Genomic DNA, 23,545 nt, shown 5'->3' with positions numbered 1-23,545 from the left:
TTGTACCATCTTTTGCACACCAAAGGGCGTCGAAATTCAAACCCCAGATGAAGACGGTATCTACAAGCTAATGTTAAATAGTCCTGACTCAGAAATAAAACGACTAACTATACAGGACTTACCTGAAGAACTCCAGCAGACAGTGAAGCCAGAAGTATGGGACTTTACAGGAAAGGATGTGGGATTAATGAAAAACGTAGACCCCATACAAATAGCCATGCGAGAAAATGCAGTATACCCCAATACCAAGCCTTACAGAATGAGTGCAGAAGTGAGAGCAGGTGTTGCCATTGAAATACAGAAATTGCTAGAAGCAAACATCATACAGGAAGTAATGAGTAGCCCATGCAACTCACCTATTATGGGCATCAAAAAGCCTAATGGCAAGTACAGAGTAGTGCAGGACCTGAGAAAGGTAAACAAGATAGTGGTCCCTTGTTGCCCTATTGTTCCGAACCCAGTAGTGATTCTGTATCAGATTCCCTGGGATGCTGAATGGTTCACTGTGATAGACCTATGTCATGCATTCTTTTCGATTCCATTGCATCCAGATAGCAAATTTCTTTTCTCATTTGCTTTCAACAGTAACGTGTATGTCTGGAACCGGGTCCCCCAGGGGTACACAGAAAGCCCCTCTATCTTTAATCAGATCTTGAAAAAAATGCCTTGAAACTTTAGTCTTACCTGGAAAATCTGTTTTGGTACAGTACATTGACGACCTATTGGTGGCGTCTAAAAGCCATAGGGATTGCGTGGTTGACACCATTGCCCTACTGAATCACCTGAGTGAAAAGGGACATAAAGTGGCCCCTGAGAACTTACAGTTCTGTTTGAAATCAGTGAAATATCTGGGACACCAGAGAGAAAAAGGTATCAGAAAAGTCACCCCAGAGAGAGTTAGAATAATTCAAAATATGCAGTTACCCCGTACTCAGAAAGAAATCAAAATGTTCCTCGGAGTTGTAGGTTACTGCAGGCAATGGATTGTGGGATTCGCAGTCCTTGCAAAGCCTTTGATACAAATGACAAAGAAAGGAGCAAAGGACCCAGTTGAATGGAATGACGAGAGCTTAACAGCTTTCACACAGTTGCGAAATTGCCTGTGTACCGCCCCTGCTCTGGGGATGCCTGACTACTCCAAGGAGTTTGGCCTATTCTGTGACACTCGTGACAATTGTGCATTGTCAGTCCTGACTCAGGAGCATGGTTTGACCAGAAGGCCTGTGGCATATTTTTCTGCCACTTTGGATCCAGTGGCTGCTGGACTACCTGGATGTCTAAAAGCAGTAGCTGCAACTTGCACCAGTTTAGAACAAAGTGAGTCTATTATTATGGGACATCCTGTAACTGTGTATGTTCCACATGCAGTTGTGATCCTATTGACTCGTACAAAAACTCAGCATCTCACCCCTAGTCGGCTGACTAAATATGAGAGGATTCTCATGGGTGCTGCAAATATAGTCATTACCCGATGCAACATTTTAAACCCTGCCACTCTACTCCCTGACTCAATGGTAATGGAAGATAAGGAAGATCATGAGCATGACTGCATTGACCTGACAGAGTTCAGTACTAAACCTCGCCCAGACATTAAGGAAACTCCTTTGCCTGTACATGATGAAGAATGGTTCGTGGATGGGTCTTGCCTGAGGCATGATCTAGGAGGCCTAAGTGCTGCTTATGCTGTGGTCACGTTAAACAAAATTGAAGAAGCATCCTATCTATTTGGAGTAAAGTCTGCACAAGTAGCCGAATTGATCGCCCTGATAAGAGCTTGCAAATTGGGAAAAGACAAAAGAGTAACAGTGTATACTGATAGTCAGTACTGTTACGGGGTTGTGCATGACTTTGGCCAATTATGGCTACAAAGAGAATTCCTGACTTCCTCAGGTACCCCCATTCGGAATGGAAAAGTTGTCCAAGACCTTTTAGAGGCAATCCAATTACCAAAAGAATTGGCAGTGGTCAAATGTGTTGCTCATAAGAAGGGCCTTGACCCTGTATCTTTGGGAAATGATTTTGCTGATCGGGTGGCAAAACAGTGTGCTATGGAACAAATGAGAATAAATCCCAGGCGGGGTGGGGTTGGAAACAGCTGCCAACTTAGAATGTTTGAAGAAGTGCCTACATGGGATGAAGTGAGAGAATGGCAGCATGTGACGCCCTGGGAGGAGAAAGAGAAGTGGAAGGAAGAAGGTTGTAAACCAAGACGTGAGGACGGTGTCATTGTGGGCCCAAATGGTATGCCTGTGTTACCCAGACACCGGCTTGCCCCAATGGCTCGATTGATACATGAGGGATCACACATTGGGAGGGACGCCATGGTTCTGGTATTTCAACAGACTTGGTACAACAAGAAGTTCAGGAAAGTAGCAGAGTCCCTTTGCCAGAGGTGCTTGACATGTCAGCAGTTCAACGCTGGCAAGAGAACAGTAGTTGAACTGATGAAAATTGGGAGATCAGGGGGTCCCTTTGTGAGAATACAAATTGATTTCATTACCATGCCACGATGTGAGGGAAAAAGATATGTCCTTGTCATTATCTGCCTATTTTCAAAGTGGGTGGAAGCTTACCCTGCCACACATTGTGACGCCATAACAGTAGCCAAGCTTCTACTAAAAGAATTGATACCTAGATTCGGGGTTCCAGTCTTTATTGACTCAGATAGAGGCGGACATTTTCAGAATGAAATTTTGGCCCAGCTTTGCAAAGCATTCGGGATCACACAAAAGCTGCACTGTGCATATCATCCAGAGGCTTCTGGAGTGGTAGAACAAATAAATGGCACCATAAAGAATAGATTGGCAAAAATATGTGATTCTACTGGCTTGAACTGGATAAATGCTTTGCCTCTTGTTCTGATGGGACTCAGAAGCATTCCAGATCGGAGAACAGGCCTGAGCCCCCATGAGATCTTGATGGGAAGAGTGATGAGACAAGCATGGATACCAGGATACAAACTGTTAAGCATTTCTGATGATTTGGTACTTGAATACTGCAAGCAACTGGGTGACCAAGTGCGTTCTATCTCTCGCCAGATTGGGACAGACGCCGTCGCCAACCCGACAACCCCAGTTCACAAATTGGTTCCTGGTGACTGGGTTAAGATAAAGAAACACACTCGTTCGAGTTGCCTTGAGCCAAGGTGGGGGAAAAAGCGCCAAGTAATCCTGGTAACCACGACAGCGGTGAAGTGCGCAGGCGTTCCCAAGTGGATCCATGCCAGCCATACCCAGAAGGTGATACCCGACGAGGAACCTGGAGCAGAAGGTTGTCCAGCTGAGGGGTCTACAGACGTTGGTCCTGAAGTAGCTGATATCGGACGGCCGAGCACCAGTCCCATTGAGGGTCCTGTAGGCGTTGGTCCAGAGGTAACTGATGACGTATGGCCAAGCACCAGTACTGCTGAGAATCCCACGGATGTTGGCCCGGAAGTAGCTGATGACGAGCTGCCGAGGATCTGGCCAGAAGAGTGGATACCCATAATCGACCTTCCTGGAGACCCACTCAGAACAAGAGAGCGAATAAGGGAAGACAGAGTGGAATAGAGAGGTCGAGCAAGGCACAGGCGAAGACCCTCAGATCATTGAGATTCACATCAAATCTGAGGACGAAGAAGAAGGTCAGACAGGGACAGAACAAGTGATCGATACTCCTCCACTGACTCCTGATATTGAAAAGGGACAGATTAGACATAGTGTAATAGTTCGAACAGAAGAAAATCAAGGGATCGAAGTGCTCGAGCAGGATCAGGCAGAACTAGGAGAACATGTTCAGGACTTAGAAACAGAGACATTTGAAAGCGAAACACAAAATATACCTGAACAAGGCCAGCTTAGTAACCCGGCAGAAGAAATAGATACAAGACCTGGGACTAGTCAGACAGAAAGGGAGAAGGCAGAAATTGAAGTGCCACAAACAAGTGAAAATAAAAGGACATTAGAAGAAAGCAAAATAACAGTGCCAGCTAAAAGACTCAAGAAAAGGAAGCACATTGAGCCAAGGTATATTAAGAGACTAAAGTTAAGAATAAAAACAGTCCAAGAGAAACTTGCAGATATAAGAAGAAGTCCCTGAATTGCAGAAATACCTGAAGATAGCTCCAAGAGAAGGAGTGAGCGAATAAAAAGACAAAACGAAAAATACAAGGATCCGGAGTGGACCTACTTAATCTTGGAAAACTTTGAAGATCTTGATATTACTGACGAAAGCGACGGAGAACAGATTACTGATTACTCTGCAGAAGAAGAGGAAGAACCGCCGTGAAATTGCTCAGCATAAAAATACCTGGGCAAAGCCACAAAGAGGGGTTGAAATTTTCTTCTGAGCCAAAATGTCTGATACAAACGTGAGTGGTAGACCTAGTCGCAGTTGTTGCAAAACATGCTGCAAGGTGTGTATATGTAGTATAGTTATAGTAATATTAATTTGGATAGGATTAACAGTTTTCATTCCTTTTATGGTAAGCAAAAATACTAATATTGACCCTACCCAGACTTCTGACACTGAAGAACTGACAACACGAAGTGTAGAAAGACGTGAAAAAGCACTTAGACAGACAAAACGAGACTTAGAAGCATCAGATGAGGAAGGACTACATTACCACGGAGTTAGAAACCAGACTCATTTAAATGTTTTCGCAAACCTGTTAGTGCATTATGTAGAAACTATGGAAATAGAAGATTGCTATGTCTGCATGAAGCGACCTACTTCGGTGGCTGAAGGCGTGACATATCATCACCTACCTCTGACCTATGGAATCTCCTGTAGTATTTTAGCAAGCTTATTTTACAAAAGAGGACCGTTACAGTACTATTATTCGAACAATGACGTGATCTTTTCTGAACTTCCTATACGTGGAAATCTAAATCCTGTACATACTAGAAGTGACGTTACACGTTATATGGGAGAATATTTCCTGACTGTAGGTACTATAGATTTAAATGAAGCACACAGAGACAACTTGACCTGTTCATTGCATGAACAAGAAAAGGTATTTTTAAATATGGCAGAGAAAAGAAGGGAGAGTTTCCAAAGAAAGGCAAATGACAAAAGGCAGAAAACACCTAAATGGGCTGAGAACATGGAAAGCACCTCAAATGGCGGGGCAGGGCCTGCTCTGTTGCTGGATTTCGAAAAGAAAGGGAAACTCTGTCTTCACCGTGAGAAGACTGATTATTATAATAACATTTTCATTGGTTCCAGTCAATGTGAGCACAATTTCAAGGTAATTGGAGGTTGGGGATTCAAAAATGGATCAGAGCCTGTGTTTCCTGGAATTTATTATATATGTGGAGACAAGGCTTATTTCAAATTACCGGATCACTGGTATGGAAGCTGCTACTTTGGCATTGTTTTCCCGAAAATATACCATGTGAATGAAATTGCTGGAAGCAATGAAAACACTAATGGCATAGTGCGTAGCAAAAGAGAAAGCGTAGGTGAAATAATGGGTAGTATTTTTAGTGCACTGATACCTGGAGTGGGAGTGGTTCTGAACACTCACAGAATTTGCAAATTGTCCACAATAGTGGATGTGCTGTCTACTGACACAGCTCATGGATTTCTGCTGGTCAATACCGAAATAGTTGCGATTAGATCAATGGTTTTGCAGAACAGACTTGCTCTTGACACCTTATTAGCAAAAGAAGGCGGAGTCTGCCGGATGTTGAAGGCGCAACATTGTTGCACTTACATTCCGGACAAAAGCGTACAGCTCAAAAGATATGTGAAAAACATTACTAATTTGGAAAAGGAACTCAAACCACTCGAGGTTGACAGTGCTTGGAAGAGACTGGTTGATGGTCTCTCCAATGTAGGACATTGGTTTGCTAGTTTAGGTAAAAGCTTATTACTTAAGGTACTGATGCCAATTGGAGTGATAGGTCTTATCCTATTTCTCATATTCGTCTGTTGCAAATGTCGAAAGCATACTAAGTAGTATCAGGTGAATGCAAGAGGAGTGAAACGGAGTGCGGATGAACTTGAATTGGAAGAAATAAATAATAAGATTTATAAAAAAGGTGAAAAATTCTCACCCTACCAAAACTGAGAAAGAGAAGCTGAATAGCTTGTTGGAAGAGATAGAAATGTACAAGGTGTGAAAGAAAGTTGGCATCTGGTTCCATTTTTTGTGATGATAGTAAATATCATCAAAGAGGGGATTGATAGAGCAAGATTTCGCATCGCGACTTGCTCGAGTCAAGAACCTCGTAAATCTATTATAATCTCATAACTTCAATTGTCTGTTTTACTAATTTTATGTATTTTGAATGTGCGTAGGTATCATAGAGACGCTTGCCTATGTGTTTTACTAATACGATTAATCCTTGTCCTTAAAATGGCCGCTGCTTGACTTTCCTCTTCTGCGCATGCGTCAGTCACTCTCACGTGACTTCGCGTAGAGGTAGTTTTGGAGGGAAAGGGTGCGCATGCGTAATAGCCACAAGATGGCGTTTCCCTGTATTAACGTGGTGAAGCTTGTGCTGTTGCTCTCGTGTAATTATATATTGTACTAATATTTAACTTGCATAGTATACTTTTATGATGGTAAATGTGAAGTACGAAAATATAACATGTAATGCCTTCATTTATTTTCAATGTATTAATTTGTTTTCGCTTACTTTTCATGTACCACGATAACTGGGGGGTCTGACTGAGCCAAGAACGATCTTGAAGGTCCCTTCTGCGCATGTCATGCAGCCCGGGGAAATTCAGCCTTGAACAGTGGAACTCAGCCAGCTGGCAGAGATGGGCAAGATGCTCCTGAGAAAGTGACCTGCGACCCAGCAGGACAGAGTCATCTGTACCCATATTGAAACAAATGTTAACAATTCATTGTATTCCACTGGCTAGTCTCATGAGAACCCCAATCTTGCTAGGCGGCACCTTAACATGCAAATTAGGCCTTAGAATAGTCTGTTCTGATTGGTGTGTTAACCAAATCCTACCTTAGGACCAATCGAAATTTGGGGATTCTGACACTTTGCAACATTTGGGGGGTGGTACCCTGTCCCAAAACAGTATATCTAGTCTAGGTTTAGCTAGAGAAATTGTCCGACTTGTCTGAATAGCTGACCTGTCACTGACCCAACGCACTCAATAGGTGACTGAAGATACAGAGCGCTGTGGAGCACTCTGTCCGAAATTGACCATAGACTAAGGTTTTACTAAACCTTAAAGTGCTGGCGCAGCACTTTGCTGGGGAGTTCGCTGACCCAATCGGGGTCCTGACTGATAGCTGCAGAGAGGGTGGAGCGCAGGCGTTGCTTCCGAACTGCGGGTGCTGGTCGTGTCCTGGTGGTCCTGTCCTGATTCTAATCTGAGGGTTTCCTGTCCTGTCCTGGGTGTCCATTCTGCACCTGCTGTCCATTGAGGGGTATCCTTCCTTGAGGGTTTTCCTGTCCTTAACTGATCCGTGGCCAGGGTTTGGTTCTCACACCAGTCTAGGTAAATATCGCTCTGAATCTCTTGAAATCGCACCTTTCTATTTTTCTGTCTTTGCTTCAATAAAGACATACCCTTTGCACATGAATAATTTTCCATGCTTTTCTCCGCAAACATTGCATATCATTAAAGTCATTTACAGTTTTGCATTTCATAGCATGTTCCTATGTTCCCTTGTCTTTTTAGTATAAATCTCACCATACTGTTTATGAATTAGATGTGTGATACAAATTTTTCTCCTAAGTACTGAATTGAAGTAATAACGTTAGAAATATAGCGTGTTGCACCTTTACCCTTCCATAGATGTATAGGTTATCCTAGTGTCTTTCCTCTCGAAATATGACCCCATGATAAAGTTCCTAATACGTGTATAAAATTCCTAGCATTAAGTACTCTCCCACGAATTTCATTTACGTTATTTCTGAATTCTCTCATTATAGGGTTAGATGGTTACCTGTATACTTTTCCTATACGGTTATGTGGTCTTCGGTATTCTGATTATAGATTGCCTCATTACTATAAACTGTATGATTGAAGAATCTGAAATCTAAGATAAACTTTTAAACTTCTCAGTTGTCCGTGGTCATTTCATGAAATAAAGTATAAATGTTGGGGTTTGTATCTTGCTGCCTTTCCTTTTACAGCTAGCTCCCTGACCCATCGTGGTCATAGGTACCCATAACGGTGGATGGTAAGTTGGGTACTTTGGAAAAAATCGAAAAGGAACTCACAATTATTGATAGAAGATTGTGTGGTCATCTGATCAATGTATATGATAAAGTAAAATATATGGGCCCGAAGCCAGAAGTGGCGAAAATATTGGTCCGGTGACCCGCGATCTCTTGATGCTGAGGATGCGGGTGCATGGTCCGTGGGTGTGGGTGTGGGAGGGTTGCCGAGGGCGGTGAGCCACCAAATGTTGTCCCATGCGGAGGAGGTGGATCCGAGGACGAGGACTTTAGTTTTCTCCGAGTTGAGCTTCAGTCCGCTGCTGATCATCCAGGATGCAATGTTTTTCATTCCTTCCTGGAAACTGTGTTCCTAGGTGAGGGAGAGGATGAGCTGGGTGTTGTCAGCGTAGGATACTATGCGGAGTCCGTGTATGCTGAAGACGGTAGCAAGGGGGGCCATGTAGATGTTGAAGAGCATGGGGCTGAGTGAGGATCTTTGGGGTACTCTGCAGCTGATCTCTGCAGGTTCGTAGAGGAAGGGCGGGAGTCTGGATCTTTGAGTTCGGCCGGTGAGGAAGGAACGGATCCATTCTAGGGCAGTTCCCTGTATGCCGGCATCATGGAGATGGGCAGTCAATGTGCGGTGGAAGACGGTGTCGAAGGATGCTGAGAGGTCTAATAGGATGAGGGCATCCGAGTGGCCTTGGTCGAGGAGGGTGCGGATGTCGTCTGTGGCGGCTAGGAGGACCGTCTTGGTGCTGTGGTTACTGCGGAATCCGGATTGGGAAGTATGGAGGATCCAGTTGGCTTCTATGAAGTTCGTGAGCAGGTTGTCGACTATCTTCTCTGTGACTTTGGCTGCGAAGGGGAGGAGAGAGATGGGTTTCCTGTTCTTGGGGTATACTGAGGGCTTCTTGACTTCTGCGCGTATCCAGTCATCTGGGAACATGCCTGTTTCGAGGGTGCAGTTGATGGTATATCGTAGTTCGGGTGCTATAGCAGAGGAGGCTCTGTGGAAGATGTGCGCCAGGCAGGGGTCGGGGGGGCTTCTGAGTGTGTTTGTGTGCAATTAGTTCCATCAGTAAACCTATATGTCTGTGAAAATTTACTGGCCATTTCAATTAAAATTGTGCAGTCTGCAAATGACAGTGCACTCCCATTCAATGTTTTAGTTACGTTAAGAAATAATTTGCAAACTCTTTTGAAGCTAGGTGGGTCACAAACGTTTGTCGTTCTAAAAACTGGGCCATGGTTCTAAAACGTTATGGAAGCTCTGCTCTAAAGTGTTCAAAGGCGGCTACTGCCCTTACAACTTGGGAGACCACTCCATGGTCTCATCCCTGTGCCCTGTACAGTACCCACCTGTTACTGGAAACCACGTTTACTTATTTCTTTATTACAGGTTTTCACATAACTCTGTCATAATCCTAAGCATGGGTGCAGGTGCCCTTTAGAAAAAGTGATGATAAACAGGATGTTTCACTCCACTAGAAAGAAACAGAAGTTACTTACATCATTATATAGTCAGCTCTGTGTGAGACAAACAATCCAAAGGTATGAAGTGGAAATCGTTCTGTTTGAACTTTAGGAAAACAGACTTTTGGTCCACAGACTATTTGTGTGTTATCTTCTCCAAGAAATTGGGGAATGCGGAACATGACAAAGGCAGGAGAAGGGGCAGGCGGGTATCTCAGTCGTAGGGAAAGAGAACAGAATAAGGGACAAGAAGGGGGAAGGGAGAGTGAGTTGGGACAAAACATGACAGAGGTGGGGTTAGGGGAGCAGAATGGGAGAGGACATGAGCAGAATCGGACACAGGAAAGGCGTTCAGCACACAGGTGTGGTGGAATGGCAGGCAGATGTCACCATGATCGTATAGGTGCTGCAGCACCCCCGAAAATAGCCATGCTGGAGTCCCAAAGGTGAATGAGCAATAAAGATACCTTTACATTTTGTGTTTATCTTGACACATTTGTGGTGAGTTCAAAAACAGAGGTCCAATGTTCGGCTATTCTTTTAACACTGAGATTGCTGATTACTTTTCTTTCTATGACTGCAAAGCTAGAGGAGTTTTTAAAGTGAACTATCTCGGCGAAAGAAAATGCTGAGGGTTGTCATGTTTTTCTAACATAATAAAAAGGTAAATACTTATAAATGAACTGTACAAACGTTTCAAAATCTATCAGCAGTTAAGAAAGCACAAATGAAGCATTTTCGTAATTCTGAAGTGATGGAAACACAGATTTTAATAGCATCAAAACAATTCAAGACACTTTTCTGGTGATGCGCAATGGACACATTTCCATGAAACACGTTTCCACACATTAGTATTTGTGCGCTATATAGTTTTAGAAGTAAAACTATGCTTCTGCAAAGTTCAAGGCCATTTTAATGGAAATGTGCTGTCTGTAAATGACATAGCACCACCACATCTGGATTTAGTAATGTATTTGTGCCAGTGGACTCCTAACCACTCTCACGCTGAATGGGAGTGGCTCATTTGCTATTTTTTTTTAGGTTGAGCCTGGGCAGCGCATGCACTGCTCTGCGAGGGATGCTGTATTCAGATATGGACTTTAAGCTCCGCCCATTCTCCACCCATACTTTTCATTGGCTTGTGTCATTGTGCACTGTAAACTGTGGCTTTTCATTGGTCAATAGGCGTAGTAATACCTCCTTAGTACCACATTGTCTCATTTTGTAACTTCCCATGAGAAAACCCCGGTATACGTGTTGTTACTCTGCAGGCTTTGATTACAGCCTCCGAGCACTATTTTCTCAAATAGCTTTGTCCTGCCTGCTGTTGCAGGCAGAAAATGCTCTAGCCTAACGCTTAAAAAAAACCAATTATGGCACGGAAGCCGAACGCATTTGCGATGCAATAGGTCTCGCATTTGCGAGAGTTTAAGCGATTGGCATTGTAAATGACAATGCTTTTTTTTTTTATCTGTTTTAAAAACAACACAAATAAAAAACATTGTCATTTACAATGCCAATAGTTCAAACTCTCGTAAATGCGAGACCTATTGCATTGCAAATGCTTGTCTTTTAAGGACACTGGAATTTTCGCAGTCCCTTTCACTGACATACAACGATGCCAACACGCCCACTCAAAAAATTGCTCCAACACCACTGCATGGTGGGGAAGAAATTAGTGCTGGACACTAAGACTAGCATGGGAAGGCATGACCATATTTGTACTGTGCGCCAGTGTCAATCACACACTGGTGCCACTAGCAGCAGCATTTCCGAACTGTTTAATGCCTGTGTTTTCAGTGACAGGCCCCTCCCTTTCTGCTCACCACTGCAAGATGGCAAGAGCCATTTCACTTGAAAGTGGTCCAATGTGCCCTTCCTTACAGTAAATAGACAATGTCAGCAATTTAACAATAATTTAAGTGTAAGTTTAGGCGCACAGTAAATGTTGGGTGATATTCATATGGGTTTGCGAATATTCACAAAGTTACAACATTGTGGGTTTTCACAATATGCGCTCTCGGCTCTCCATTCCCTAACACTTCCACGGAATACCCATTTCTCCACCCGTTGTTCACACTTATACCATCAGTTAAGTATGCACAACTCACGCTAAGCTTGCGGTGTGAACAGATAGCGTCTTTGAACGCTTCAACAGTGGAAACGGTAATCCTTGACATGTTAGCATTATGTGACTACACTGCTTAACAAAGGTCTAAGATATTTAAAAAAAAAAACCTGCAGCAAGTTTTACTCACCGATCTATCACAATCTCCTTCTGCCTCAGTAGTCCTTCTTTGATTTTCATCAAGGATTCCCACTTGCTGAAATCCTGAGGGGGTCCCGTGGCTGGATACACCGGCCGAGTAAAATTAGGCCCAGCCTGCATATTAAAAAAAGTTCAGACCATTAATTAAAAGAAAAGCAAGACTATAGGAATATAACGACAATCCGAGCTACGCAGCATGCCATTACCCTTGAAGGTAGTAAACACAAGTTTTTAAAAGAGGAAATGTATTTATGTACCCTAAAACAACATAGAATTGGTGCAGTGTATCCCCTTAAAGTCCCCACAACACCACCATGCAGTGCAGGATTTGAAAATGGGTAAGTGTTTCCACTTTCTGACGGCACAGCACCTACACTTGAAGGCTAGAAGCTCTGGGGCAGGTTTCTCCAACGAGTAGCTCATGAGCTACCAGTTGCTCTCAAGCTACTTTTGAGTAGCTCTCCAGTGTGCAGCCCAGCCTAAGACTATTGAAGCTTTTGCATGGTGGAACTAGTATATGTATGCCAACATTTAAAACATTCAAGACAAAAATATGTGTATATTCACAACTCATAAGCTGATGTCAGCAGAAAAATAGTTGCATTTTCAAAATCTGCTTAAAGCTATTATTTGAGTTGGAGAAATGTATTACTCATATTTATACCTGGGTGCCAGAATGAATGAAGCTATGGTTTGTATGTACAACCCATGTAATATTTCAGTTCAAATTGTCAAAGCCTTTTTTACTTTATTGCTGGAAACCCCTTCCTAATGCACCAATGTGATCACTGCTGACACTCACTTTTACATCACTAGTAGTAGCTCAGGATGATTTTCAACTAACGTAAGTAGCTCTTGTTACAGAAAAGGTTGGAGACCCGAGCTCTAGGGAAAACACAACTGACCATCAAATGCTGATTAGAGTTTCAGAAATCTTTGTAAGCTCAGCAAAGTGAACCCTACATAAGATTTTAAGATACCATTACAGCTCAGTTCTATGACTTACCATCTAGTAATAATGTATAGTCTAGGGTGGTGATGGTGTGTGTGGATTTAAAACCGCAGCACTAAAAGTAGTGAATTTATTCTTATTCGATATCCCTAGCTCTTCTTCCTAGTTCTTCATGGTCTCTTAATGTATCCACAATCTTGAATGGGATGGCAAGTACCTACTCTGCACGAGGAAGCTTCTACTGGGGCGTGTACTTATTACTGTGTGGTTGTGTGCACGTGTTGTAGACCATCAAGTTTCCACCTGTAAGGTCTTTGAGGCTTTACTGTTTGCATGAAGGTTTGGTGTCTGTACTTAGTGAATTGGAGGTATTGGGCTGAGGCTTGGTAATGCATCTCATGTCCAGCTGTGTTACACCCTGGAGCCTGAGAACTCCTTATGTTAGTTCTGTTGTGAAGTGACTCACTGTCAACAGTACAACCTTTGAGGGCTGTGATGGATGCACAAGAGGGTTGTGTTTGGGCTTCTAATTATTCTAACTTGCTGGCAGTGTTAGGTGTTAGGTGTTGGCATATTATCAGTGCTGCGCCTGATGTGCTCGGCTGCGTAGAAGGGCTGAGAGGTTTCCAATGGATTCTGTCATGTGTACTGAAGCCAGGAGAAGTATTGTGAGATATCTGAGTATATTGAAGAGCGGACATAGTTCAGGCTTGGAAAGCCCTAGTGGACTCCTTGAGGGACCCAGATAGACAAGACCCCACTCCAGAGGGCTCACCAGCAGCGACTCCCCTTCCGTCTTGAGAACCTGGATCAAACCCCATACTCTTGATGACCCACAGTGTATATGCATCCCCCTCCTGCTGCATGCAATGAACAGACGGCTTGAGAATAGGCACCCAGCAATATATTAGCCCTCTTTACATCTCCTTTTCAAGAAGAGACTGGCTCGTAGGCAGGAGGGGGGGAGTTGGGACTGTAATGGATGTTTAAATTAGGATTTGTGGAGATGTTCGAACTGTAAAATGGTCTACTAGGCGCTGATGTCACAAAAGGATGTATGGTGTACTGTTGACAAAACCTTAATTAAAATAAGTTTATGAAAAAAAAGAGAACGTGACTATCTGTGTTACTTTTCACGTTTGGCCGATAGACAGTTTTAGCTGTATCACAAGCCTCAGGTTTTCCAAACAAATACATTAAATTACATACAACCAAAGACGGCCTTTTCAAAGGCCGTTTACTTTAACTGTTTGCTTTCACCCATCACAGCAAACAGCTTGGAGCAGTGGTCAGTCCACTTCAGTGACTATTAACAACTGTGAATGACAGCATTTTGCCATTGCACATTGCATCCGCATAACAAGTCGTCAATTTCAGTGCCAGGGCTATTAGGCCAGGTTAAGCATTCTTTAAAAAAAAATAATAATAATTCTTACTAACGATTATTCCTTTTTTTCCACAAAGGCACACCCCCCCTTTTGTCAGTGGTATCTTAACTTTTTTATTATTTTTACACTTTCATGGCATATGCATAGTTTTGAGAAAAAAAAAAGAACTTAAATAAATTTGCAGATTTACAAAAGCCAGGTCTGTTGGCCTGACCAATACTTGTTCTATAGTGATGTTTGTGCAAGTGTACAGTGATAGCATATACTGAAAGTGAGTACGGCGATAATCAGTGTGTCCATTAAATCATTGGCAATGTGGGAACTTCAGCGATGACTGACACTGTGAAAGTGAAGGTTTCCGTTTGCGTGGTTCAAGGCATGGGGCTATTATATTTAGGTGATACAAAAGGGGATGATGGACGGAGCGTTTGAACAAATTAAAAAACTCACCCCTAGTCAACTGATCTGGGTTTAATCCATCACCATTCTTTAGTTCACTCAGCCACCCCAGTTCAGACATGGCTATATGCAAATCAGTCTGACCCTGTGCCTCATGGGAACAGTGCAGCGCGAACTGCCAAGCCATGTCTTCCCTGGACCGGAAACAAGCATCCTGGGACCGGTTTCGGATTCATAATCCTCATCAGCCAGGCTATCTTGAATCCAGTGGCCAAGTGAACAAGGGACTCACGTCTGAGCATACCCTGCCACACTTAGGGCGAACAAAGCGATACAAAAGGGGATGATGGACGGAGCGTTTGGCCACTGGATTCAAGATAGCCTGGCTGATGAGGATTATGAATCCGAAACCGGTCCCAGGATGCTTGTTTCCGGTCCAGGGAAGACATGGATTGGCAGTTCGGGCTGGACTGTTCCCATGAGGCACAGGGTCAGACTGATTTGCATATGTCTGAACTGGGGTGGCTGAGTGGGCTAAAGAATGGTGATGGATTAAACCCAGATCAGTTGACTGGGGGTGACTGTTTGATTTGCTCAAACGCTCCGTCCATCATCCCCTTTTGTATCGCTTTGTTCGCCCTAAGTGTGGCAGGGTATGCTCAGACGTGAGTCCCTTGCTCACTTGGCCACTGGATTCAAGATAGCCTGGCTGATGAGGATTATGAATCCGAAACCGGTACCAGGATGCTTGTTTCCGGTCCAGGGAAGACATGGCTTGGCAGTTCGGGCTGGACTGTTCCCATGAGGCACAGGGTCAGACTGATTTGCATATGGCCATGTCTGAACTGGGGTGGCTGAGTGGGCTAAAGAATGGTGATGGATTAAACCCAGATCAGTTGACTGGGGGTGACTGTTTGATTTGCTCAAACGCTCCGTCCATCATCCCCTTTTGTATCGCTTTATTATATTTAGGTGTCAGTGTTTCAAGGAGTCCGTAACTATCATGGGATTTTGGAATAGAGGGTTTGTGCCAGACGCGTTTTGGAACATGTTCAATATGTTTGGTGTGGTTCCTATTTTAGGACTTGCCGAAATGTCCTCTTGGTGCAGGGTTGGATCACCCTAGGGCAGAACAGATTTGTAGCCGAAGTTTCAATTCTGGTGAATGCTTCATACTTTCACCAGTAATTAATGCCTAGGAGCCCACTAGCCTTTCCTAGCTGAAATCTGAAAGTCACAATGCTAATCATCAAGACTAGCAAGCCTACTCCTGTTGGTAAGTACATTTGCGGATTGGACAGTATCCCCATAGGGAGTCATAGGTTACTATTTTCTTCCACAATTATCATTGCCTTGGACAGATAGGTTTCAAGGGGTATTATAAAGAGTTTAGAGAAATGGGCCAAAAATTAGTTACTAAGCACCAGTGATTTCTGAAGTGTGGAACAGTGACTAGCCACTTGAAGGCGGAACACAGCGATTATATTGGATAACATGGGACTGGCCTACATTGTATGAATCTGGGCTACATTTCTGGATCACCCTGCATCTCATTCTGTTTGCCCTGAAGGTGATTTAACAGTTGACGGGAAGCAAGTGGAATATGTGGATGGGATGGTCACCTGTAAATATTTTAGTGGCATTCTCTCCACTGAATATGTGCATGCTGAATTCTGTGTGGTAGGTAGACCAGAAGGCCTTGGTAAAGGAACATGGCTCTTATTTCTAAAACTTTCTGTGGAAATGTCAGGGCGTGAAGATTTGCTTTAGGCGTACAGAAGTGGCAGCTGGATTATTTGCTGTATTAGACAGAGGCTGACGTCTATGTAAAACCCATGGGTAGGGGAACAGGGTCCAGGCAAGGCATAAAAGTAGCAAGGCTGAAGCACTTCACAAAATGGCTGTCTTGTTTTGCTTTAGACTGAGGTGGTTTTAAGAACTGCAATGATTGATTGCAGATATTACCTCCATGAACATCATACATCTTTCCATTAAATACCCTATTTTCTTTTACAAAAGGCCTATTCTGTGCATGCCTCACCCGCCACGTGCTGATTTTGACCCACCTCGCACAGAAATTGGCAGAACCTTAGTTAAAGTTTTGCTGCTTTTCTGCGATGCAGCGAGGGTTAGAAAAGGTAAGTCCAATACAAAGTAGGGAAGGCAGATCACATCACTGAACATGACCAGTGGAGGAGTCTCCACAGGAGAGGGGAAAGGCGTAGACAAAAGAGGCACAACAGGAGGGGTGAGGGGAAGATTTGACCAATGACAAAGGCCATCGGACATGGTTGTGGGAGTCAAATGAGATGGGGAACATGTATGATTTACGATTTTGCCAAAAATAAAGGCTAGAGGAGGAGTTTGGTGAGCAAAGGTAGGTCAAAAGGCAGGATTTGGCCAAAGAAGCAGGTGAGAGGAGTACGCAGTGAGGGTACAGTAAATGCGATTGAAGTAAGATATGTCGAAAGAGGCAGACTAGAAGAATGGTCAGGCAGGCTCAGTAAGCTGATGGGGTCTAACAATCGTGGGACAAAGAAGGGCATTGGGACAAGCACAGGAGTAGAGTAGGAATAGTCAATTGAAGGATCGAAGGAAGGCCTGGAGAAAACTCGATTAGCTCCCTATAGTATGCCATTTGACAAAGCGAGGTGTCAAGAGAGAGGGGTCTCTAAAGGAATACCAAGGTGGCAAGATAAGCTATAGTGATTTCAATTATCGAAATGATTACAGCGAGAATAAAGTAGGTGCAAAGCATTCTCAGCAAACCATGCACACCATTATTTCCCCAGTGAAATAAATGTATGCAATTGTATGGTCTGTTGCTTAAGAAAGGAAGGCCATCTTGGTTTGTCTGCAGCCGATGGAAGAATAAACCTGGTTCACTACCTTTGTGCTGGTCCCTTCAAATCTGCCCACATCCCTGACTAATGCATAGAATGGTAGCCGGGAAAAGGTACCCAATTCTCCCATGCTGCTGCCTCCACAGCCAACTACTGAGTCAGGATAATGACTGAGGGAGGGCTGGGGAGTGGGCCCAGCCCTAAAACCAGCCTGGTCTGTGAACGAAGACCCAGTCTGTCAAGAGGGAGAAGCATCAGCCAGCTGTGATATACACTCCCACGTACTCTTACCACATCTTGTTGTGTTATACAGTGAGATCAACAGAGACGGGATCTTGGGCACACATGCATGCAACTATACAATTATGGAAATCCTCTTTTTTTCTCAGGAGAAAACGTAGAAACCATTACCTAAAATGTGGCTGCACCTGGATTTTTATCGGTTAGGCATACCCATCACAGGCACTCACTACCTTTATCCACAAATTCAAAGTGTCTTAATCCCACACTGCATCACTCCACAGTACTGGTAGCAGACACCGAATAGGACAGTTGCCTGACGATGGAATTCCAAACACACACATTCACAAAATCTACTCGGCGTCTTAAATTGTTTTTCCTCTCTGGAAAAGACCCATCTTGGTAGAAGACACATATCCTGACGCATTCCGTTTTCTAACAGACTGAAGAGGAGGGCAGCTTCTGTTTATTGGCCATACCAAAAAGTCAAGTTATTTTTCCGCTTGACTTGTCCAAGTTTTTTTTTCCTATGGGTAAAGAGAGATCTATAAATACCTCGGTTATAATGCCCAGGATAACAAAGGCATGCTGGGCGCACTTAAGCCCAGGGTGTTGAACGCCCCCCCAACAGGTTTTCTAAATAGTTGGAGGCCTGTGATGACAAAGGCCCAGTGTTATAATTACATCTGAGGGTGTTCGGTGCCCTTAAATCATTCACACCATATCACGAGGATGTAGTTTATCTATTTTTTTTTTTAACATAGCTGAATACGAGGCCGCTGAAAATGTGAAATAAATGCAAACTGATCCTCTCCAGCAACATTTGGCTTCACAAATTGGGGGGAGGAGGGGTGGGGCATTTTGAAGGAGGTCATACATTCAGTGATACCCAGGCCTTTGTGGGGTGAAGTCAGGCGGCCCTTCCTTAACTCTTTTTAAAAAAAATTTTTTATGAAAGATTCGAAAGCTTGACTTTCAGCCTTTGGCAAGCTGCCAAATTCCTTTAGCTGATGCTGGCTCCTCTAAGAGAGAGCCTGTCTCATATATAAAATGTTTGTTTAATTTGCCTGCACGCAAACACGTCGTAGGACCTGGCCTTTAAGTAAATGTAAATGTAAATGTAAATGTATTTCGACTTATATAGCGCACAAATCACCCAGAGGTCTCAAGGCGCTTGCTTAGGGAACCCGTCCTGGTATTCCCCTGTGAGATACCCCGGCAGGGTATCCACAAGGTGAAAGCCAGGCATCCCACCGCGAGGGGCCGTAGTGGAGATTAAGCAAGCTATTGCCCAGAGTCGCAGAGTGTGACCCTGTGAGTCGAGTAGGCACCGGAGCGAGAATTGTCGAGTCCGTGGAATTTTGAGCCCGAGACCCGCCGAGGCGGGGAATCGAACCCTGGTCCACGGCCGATCTCAGCTTCCGGGTCTGCCGCCTCTAACCACTGAGCCCTTTGGGTCTCAGACCACATAGCCATTAAAAACTGACACATAAGCAGGGCCTTGTATTCATGTCCTTAACTTTACTGGCAAACGCACAGATGTATGTCTGACTTATTAGTGCAAAAAAATTAAGGCAATTCATGGCATTCATTTAGTTCCGGTTTATATTTTACGTTTCCCTTAATCTTTCATTCCCAAAATTAGTGGCTATTTCCAGGATGTTGTGTGTTGTATTTTCCGTATAGAATATTATTCCTGTGTAATGCATACTCTGAAATGAGTCGCCTCTAGGTGTCTATAACAGGACACAATTAAGAGGTCTAGAGTTGAGGCTGAGGTCCTCACAGTGTCTGTAAGTCGGTCAGAAAGATGTTCAGAATACTGATCACACAATCTTTGGCCTTTCTGCAGAACGCACAGAGCAATGTGACATATTCCAGTTGCAATTGTGATTCGGTGCAAATGTGTGTGAAGGAGGTAGAGAGTAGTCAAAATGTTGACCGGGCGAAAGTAAAAGAAAATGTAGTGCTTACAGATGAGTGGGTGCCTTTTGTGTAAGAAGATTCAAGGAGGTGCATTCTGGAGAAAGTGAAAAGTGTAGGAAAGAGTTTAGGTGTAAGATGGAGAAGACGATGAGAGAAAAAGGATGTATATGTCTCATATAGAGTGATCATAATGAGAGATTGAGAAACTTTAAAGACTCACTCCCTACCCCTTCCACTGTCCGCAGCAATGTTTAATTCAGTCTCACAATTTCAGAATTGAAACATTTTCAATATGAAATATTAACAACAAAATCACTGTTGGTACTCATTTATCTTAAACAGCCAACAACCACTGATAAAGCCAACAGGCCTGGCTGGTATTAGATATGAGTTGCTGTGTTACATATTTGGATGCAATCAAAGAAAGCTCAGAGACGTACCAAAATACAGGTCAGGTGGCACCCTATGGAAATCACAGCAATTTAATTTGCATGTTTAAGCCATGCCCTTAATTACATATGCCACGACCATTTTAGATACTGCACCCCAACTTTTTTCACCCCACATAAAGCCTTGCATAGGACACAGATTACTGCGAGAGGATTTCATATTTTCTAGAAAGGTAATTTTCGTGACGGCAAACTGCATTTTACATTTAGGCGACTCAATTACACGGCTAGAGAGAGGGCATATTAAAACAAACCAACAAACACTGTCAATAATTTTTTTTAAAAAGACACATTTTCACCGAGGCAGCTAATCTGTTTATTGCTCATTTTTATTACATGTTGTACTGCTAATCTAAATTAGCAAAAATAATTACAATGGCCAATGCAGAGGAGCACCAATTTTGGCCTCGGCTAAAGATTCTTACTTTAAACGTTTCAAATATTGCAATCAGAAGAATCTTTATTAAAATCTTCAAATGCTTGAGTTAAAATAAGCCTTAAACATTAGATGTCAATATTTAAAGATGGAAATATGGTTTCTGGATGTTTTTGCTATTTAAATAATGCAAACAGTTATTCCCTTGTGTACCTTCTTTTCGCTCCTTGAAGTTCAACCTCTCTGTAATTTCTTCGATTTTTTTAGTACTCTGGAAGTGCTGTAGTACCTTTCCCCCTTTAAAATGTTGGCATAAACTTTGGAAGTGTATCTTTGAAGTAATTGACTTTCCGGCCGGAAGTAGCTTGTGGATCATCATAAACTTCCTACATTCTCTCACACATCCTCAGAGTGCCTAAGTGCTTCCACTGCAATACCCTCCAGCCACCTGTACCTCTTCCCTTTCTGGCAATCCTCTCCCTGTGGTGGCCCCTCCAAAGAATGTGGTGGTCAGAGTGCCTGGATAAAGGTAGGAGTTCCACTGCCAGGGCATGCTGTGGCCGTAAAGCAAGGCTTGAAAAAGGGAGCATTCAGTGGGGGTCCCTGTCTCTTTGTGCTTAAGATGTTGACTGGGACTGTGGCAGCTTTTTATTCCCACTCTGTTGGGTCCCATTAGACATGCGGTTCTGGAGGCCTTCTGATGGTTTGGTTGCAAATATGGTTCACTCAAGGACCAGCTGGTATTTTTGGGGCTGCTCCTCAAGTCTGCAAAGACTTTTGAATCGTAGGTGCTCAGTGCCAGGATTAGTGTGGTGGCATCAGAGTGTCTCACAGTGTAGTGTGTGCACTCTAGCTAAGTCGGTTAGCATTACAGAAAAGCTGCCCACTCTCCCCCAGCCTGGACTGTTTGTTGATACTTTGAAATGAGGGTTCTGTCTCCATGGATTAAAGCTGAATACCCATACGGCACTGGCAATCATGGTATGCTTGCTTCACTTGTCATACTAGATCCTCATTTTCCAATATCTCCACCCTTCGCATGACTAGTTCTCTCCCTTCAGTGGTCCACGACCAGCTGCATTAAATGATGCTCCTCGTCAACGTGCCACTTGAAAAGATAAACATTTCACTTTCACCAAGGACACAGAGACTGTACCATAAATTGTGATTTAACAGATGCCACAACAAAACATCTTTTACAGTGGGCCCAACTCTGAATGTCCCCTTTTCTTTGTTCATTCCCACATCCTGGTTCTTTAAAAAAGACTTGTTATCTACCAGAAGCATTAATTTGCCCTTTTTGGAGGCAGGTGTATGTTTGGGGATAGTATTTAAGAGGACATCTTCCTAGTGGCAAATCCAGAAAAGGGACTGTAAGCTCCTAAACTGTGTGAATCTGTTGACGGGGTATGTATGTATGGCCATGGTATTTCTATAGACTGAACCTACCCAAAAGGCAGCAGAGTACTGTACAGGGTCCAAGACAAGCATAAAGTCAACATGTGATACAAGTGGTAGCTGAATGGTGGATGGTTAATGCACTGTGATGTAGTGTTCGTTAAAGAGGTGAGTCTTCAACTCTTTCCTAAACTGGAGCAGCGTAGGGCGGTCTTTATGGATACAAGGTTGTTGTTCTAGATCATGGGTGCGTAGATTTAAAACAAAGACCACCATCATTTTATGTCAAAAAAGGATATTCTACATGGTTGGGAAGGGGCACTATTTAAGACCACGCAATGGAACACTGGACAGATCTCAGTCACTGGATTACAGCAGGATACAAAAGTGAATATCACTCTTTTCTCTGTATTGTTTGGCAAATTCTTATGTGTGTGGGAGAATATATGCTTTGTCCTGAAGAAGGTGGCAATAAGTTGTGAAATACACTAAAACATGTCATCGTATTTGATGTACTTAATCTGTCTAATATCCTGATACAATAGATGATCATTATTACGCTACATCATGAACAATAATCGAACGGATTGGTACCAATAGACAATTGTTTGCTGTCTAATTTGTGTCTCGCTTTTTTGTTTAATTTAACCATTTATCAGTGTTTTGTATCTGTAAGAAGGTGATGTGATCACTGTATTATTGCTTAAACAAATACTGTGATAATTTGCAATTGAAAACGGTGTCTGTGAACACACCATTAAAGCTTTGTGCTCCTTTATATTGCTGTGGTACTGGCTTTGCTTGAATAATTCATGCCGTAACATTAGCCTGAAGGGTGTTTAAAAAGTGTGTGAAGCATGTGTACGTGGTATGATGTTTTCCCAAGGGGAGATTTGATCTTTCTGTTCAAAACTGTGTTCCGTACCCTAGTTATATGGGGACCTCTCTCTTGCTTTATTGTTTGGCAAATTCCACAGACTCACCCCAATTCTTTTTTTAATTAGGAGACCATGTCTGCACTATATCTGGCTTCAGTGAAAATGCACAGCAAAAGGTAGTCAAATGGTGCGAGTTAAGAGAAGATGGCAGAAACCAAGGCTGCAAATATTTCCAGCATACACCTCAGATACTCTGCTTAAAAACTACAAGGGCGAGGCAAGCAATGATAAAGCAGAGAAGCACAGAGACTCAATAATCCCTTTCATGCTAATTAACAATACCAAGAAACAAGCATTCAAATACACAGTAATAAAAGGAAAATAGCAGTGTAGTAGAATACCATATCAGTTTCGCTAGTGAAAGAAGTAAAATTGAGGATTAAGTCTTGAAGTAGATACAAATGTAGGTTAGAAATGCACATGCGTCTTTGGCCTTCTCCTAAATCCTAAATACATACATACATACATTGGCCTTGCTTAAAATTAATCATAGTCATGTTGTGGCTACAAGACACAGGGTGGCGCTACTGCACAGGCTGAGAAGAGAAGCAACAAGACCTAATTATATTAGCAAAATCTATTCAGATTTCCCTGTATTTTACCCTTGCTGATAAGTCTAAAGTGAAGGATAAAGAACAAGCAGAAGATTCCGCGTGATGCGTAGGCACTGTTCATATTCAAACATAGGCTTTGGAAATATATCTCTTTCTCTTGTACTCTTCACTGAGTCATGATGGCTGAGGTCACCCAGAGAGGGAGTCAAAAATAGATTTA

At 43.1% G+C, this 23,545-nt stretch overlaps 1 protein-coding gene across 2 annotated transcripts in view; it reads right to left on the bottom strand.

Annotated features, from left to right (window-relative positions):
* CEP85L (centrosomal protein 85L) overlaps positions 1-23,545 on the bottom strand; it is a 519,352-nt gene that overhangs the window by 172,984 nt on the left and 322,823 nt on the right. For both annotated transcript variants that reach the window (XM_078648480.1, XM_078648481.1), the window contains exon 4: positions 11,852-11,976. In XM_078648480.1, coding sequence (XP_078504606.1) covers positions 11,852-11,976 — 125 coding nt within the window. The remainder of the gene's footprint in view (positions 1-11,851; positions 11,977-23,545) is intronic.

The sequence above is a fragment of the Lissotriton helveticus genome, chromosome 6 (assembly GCF_964261635.1).
Source record: "Lissotriton helveticus chromosome 6, aLisHel1.1, whole genome shotgun sequence".
NCBI classification, from domain to species: domain Eukaryota; kingdom Metazoa; phylum Chordata; class Amphibia; order Caudata; family Salamandridae; genus Lissotriton; species Lissotriton helveticus.
The sequence above is the reverse complement of the archived record's forward strand: the minus strand, read 5'-3'. Positions and strand labels throughout refer to the sequence as shown.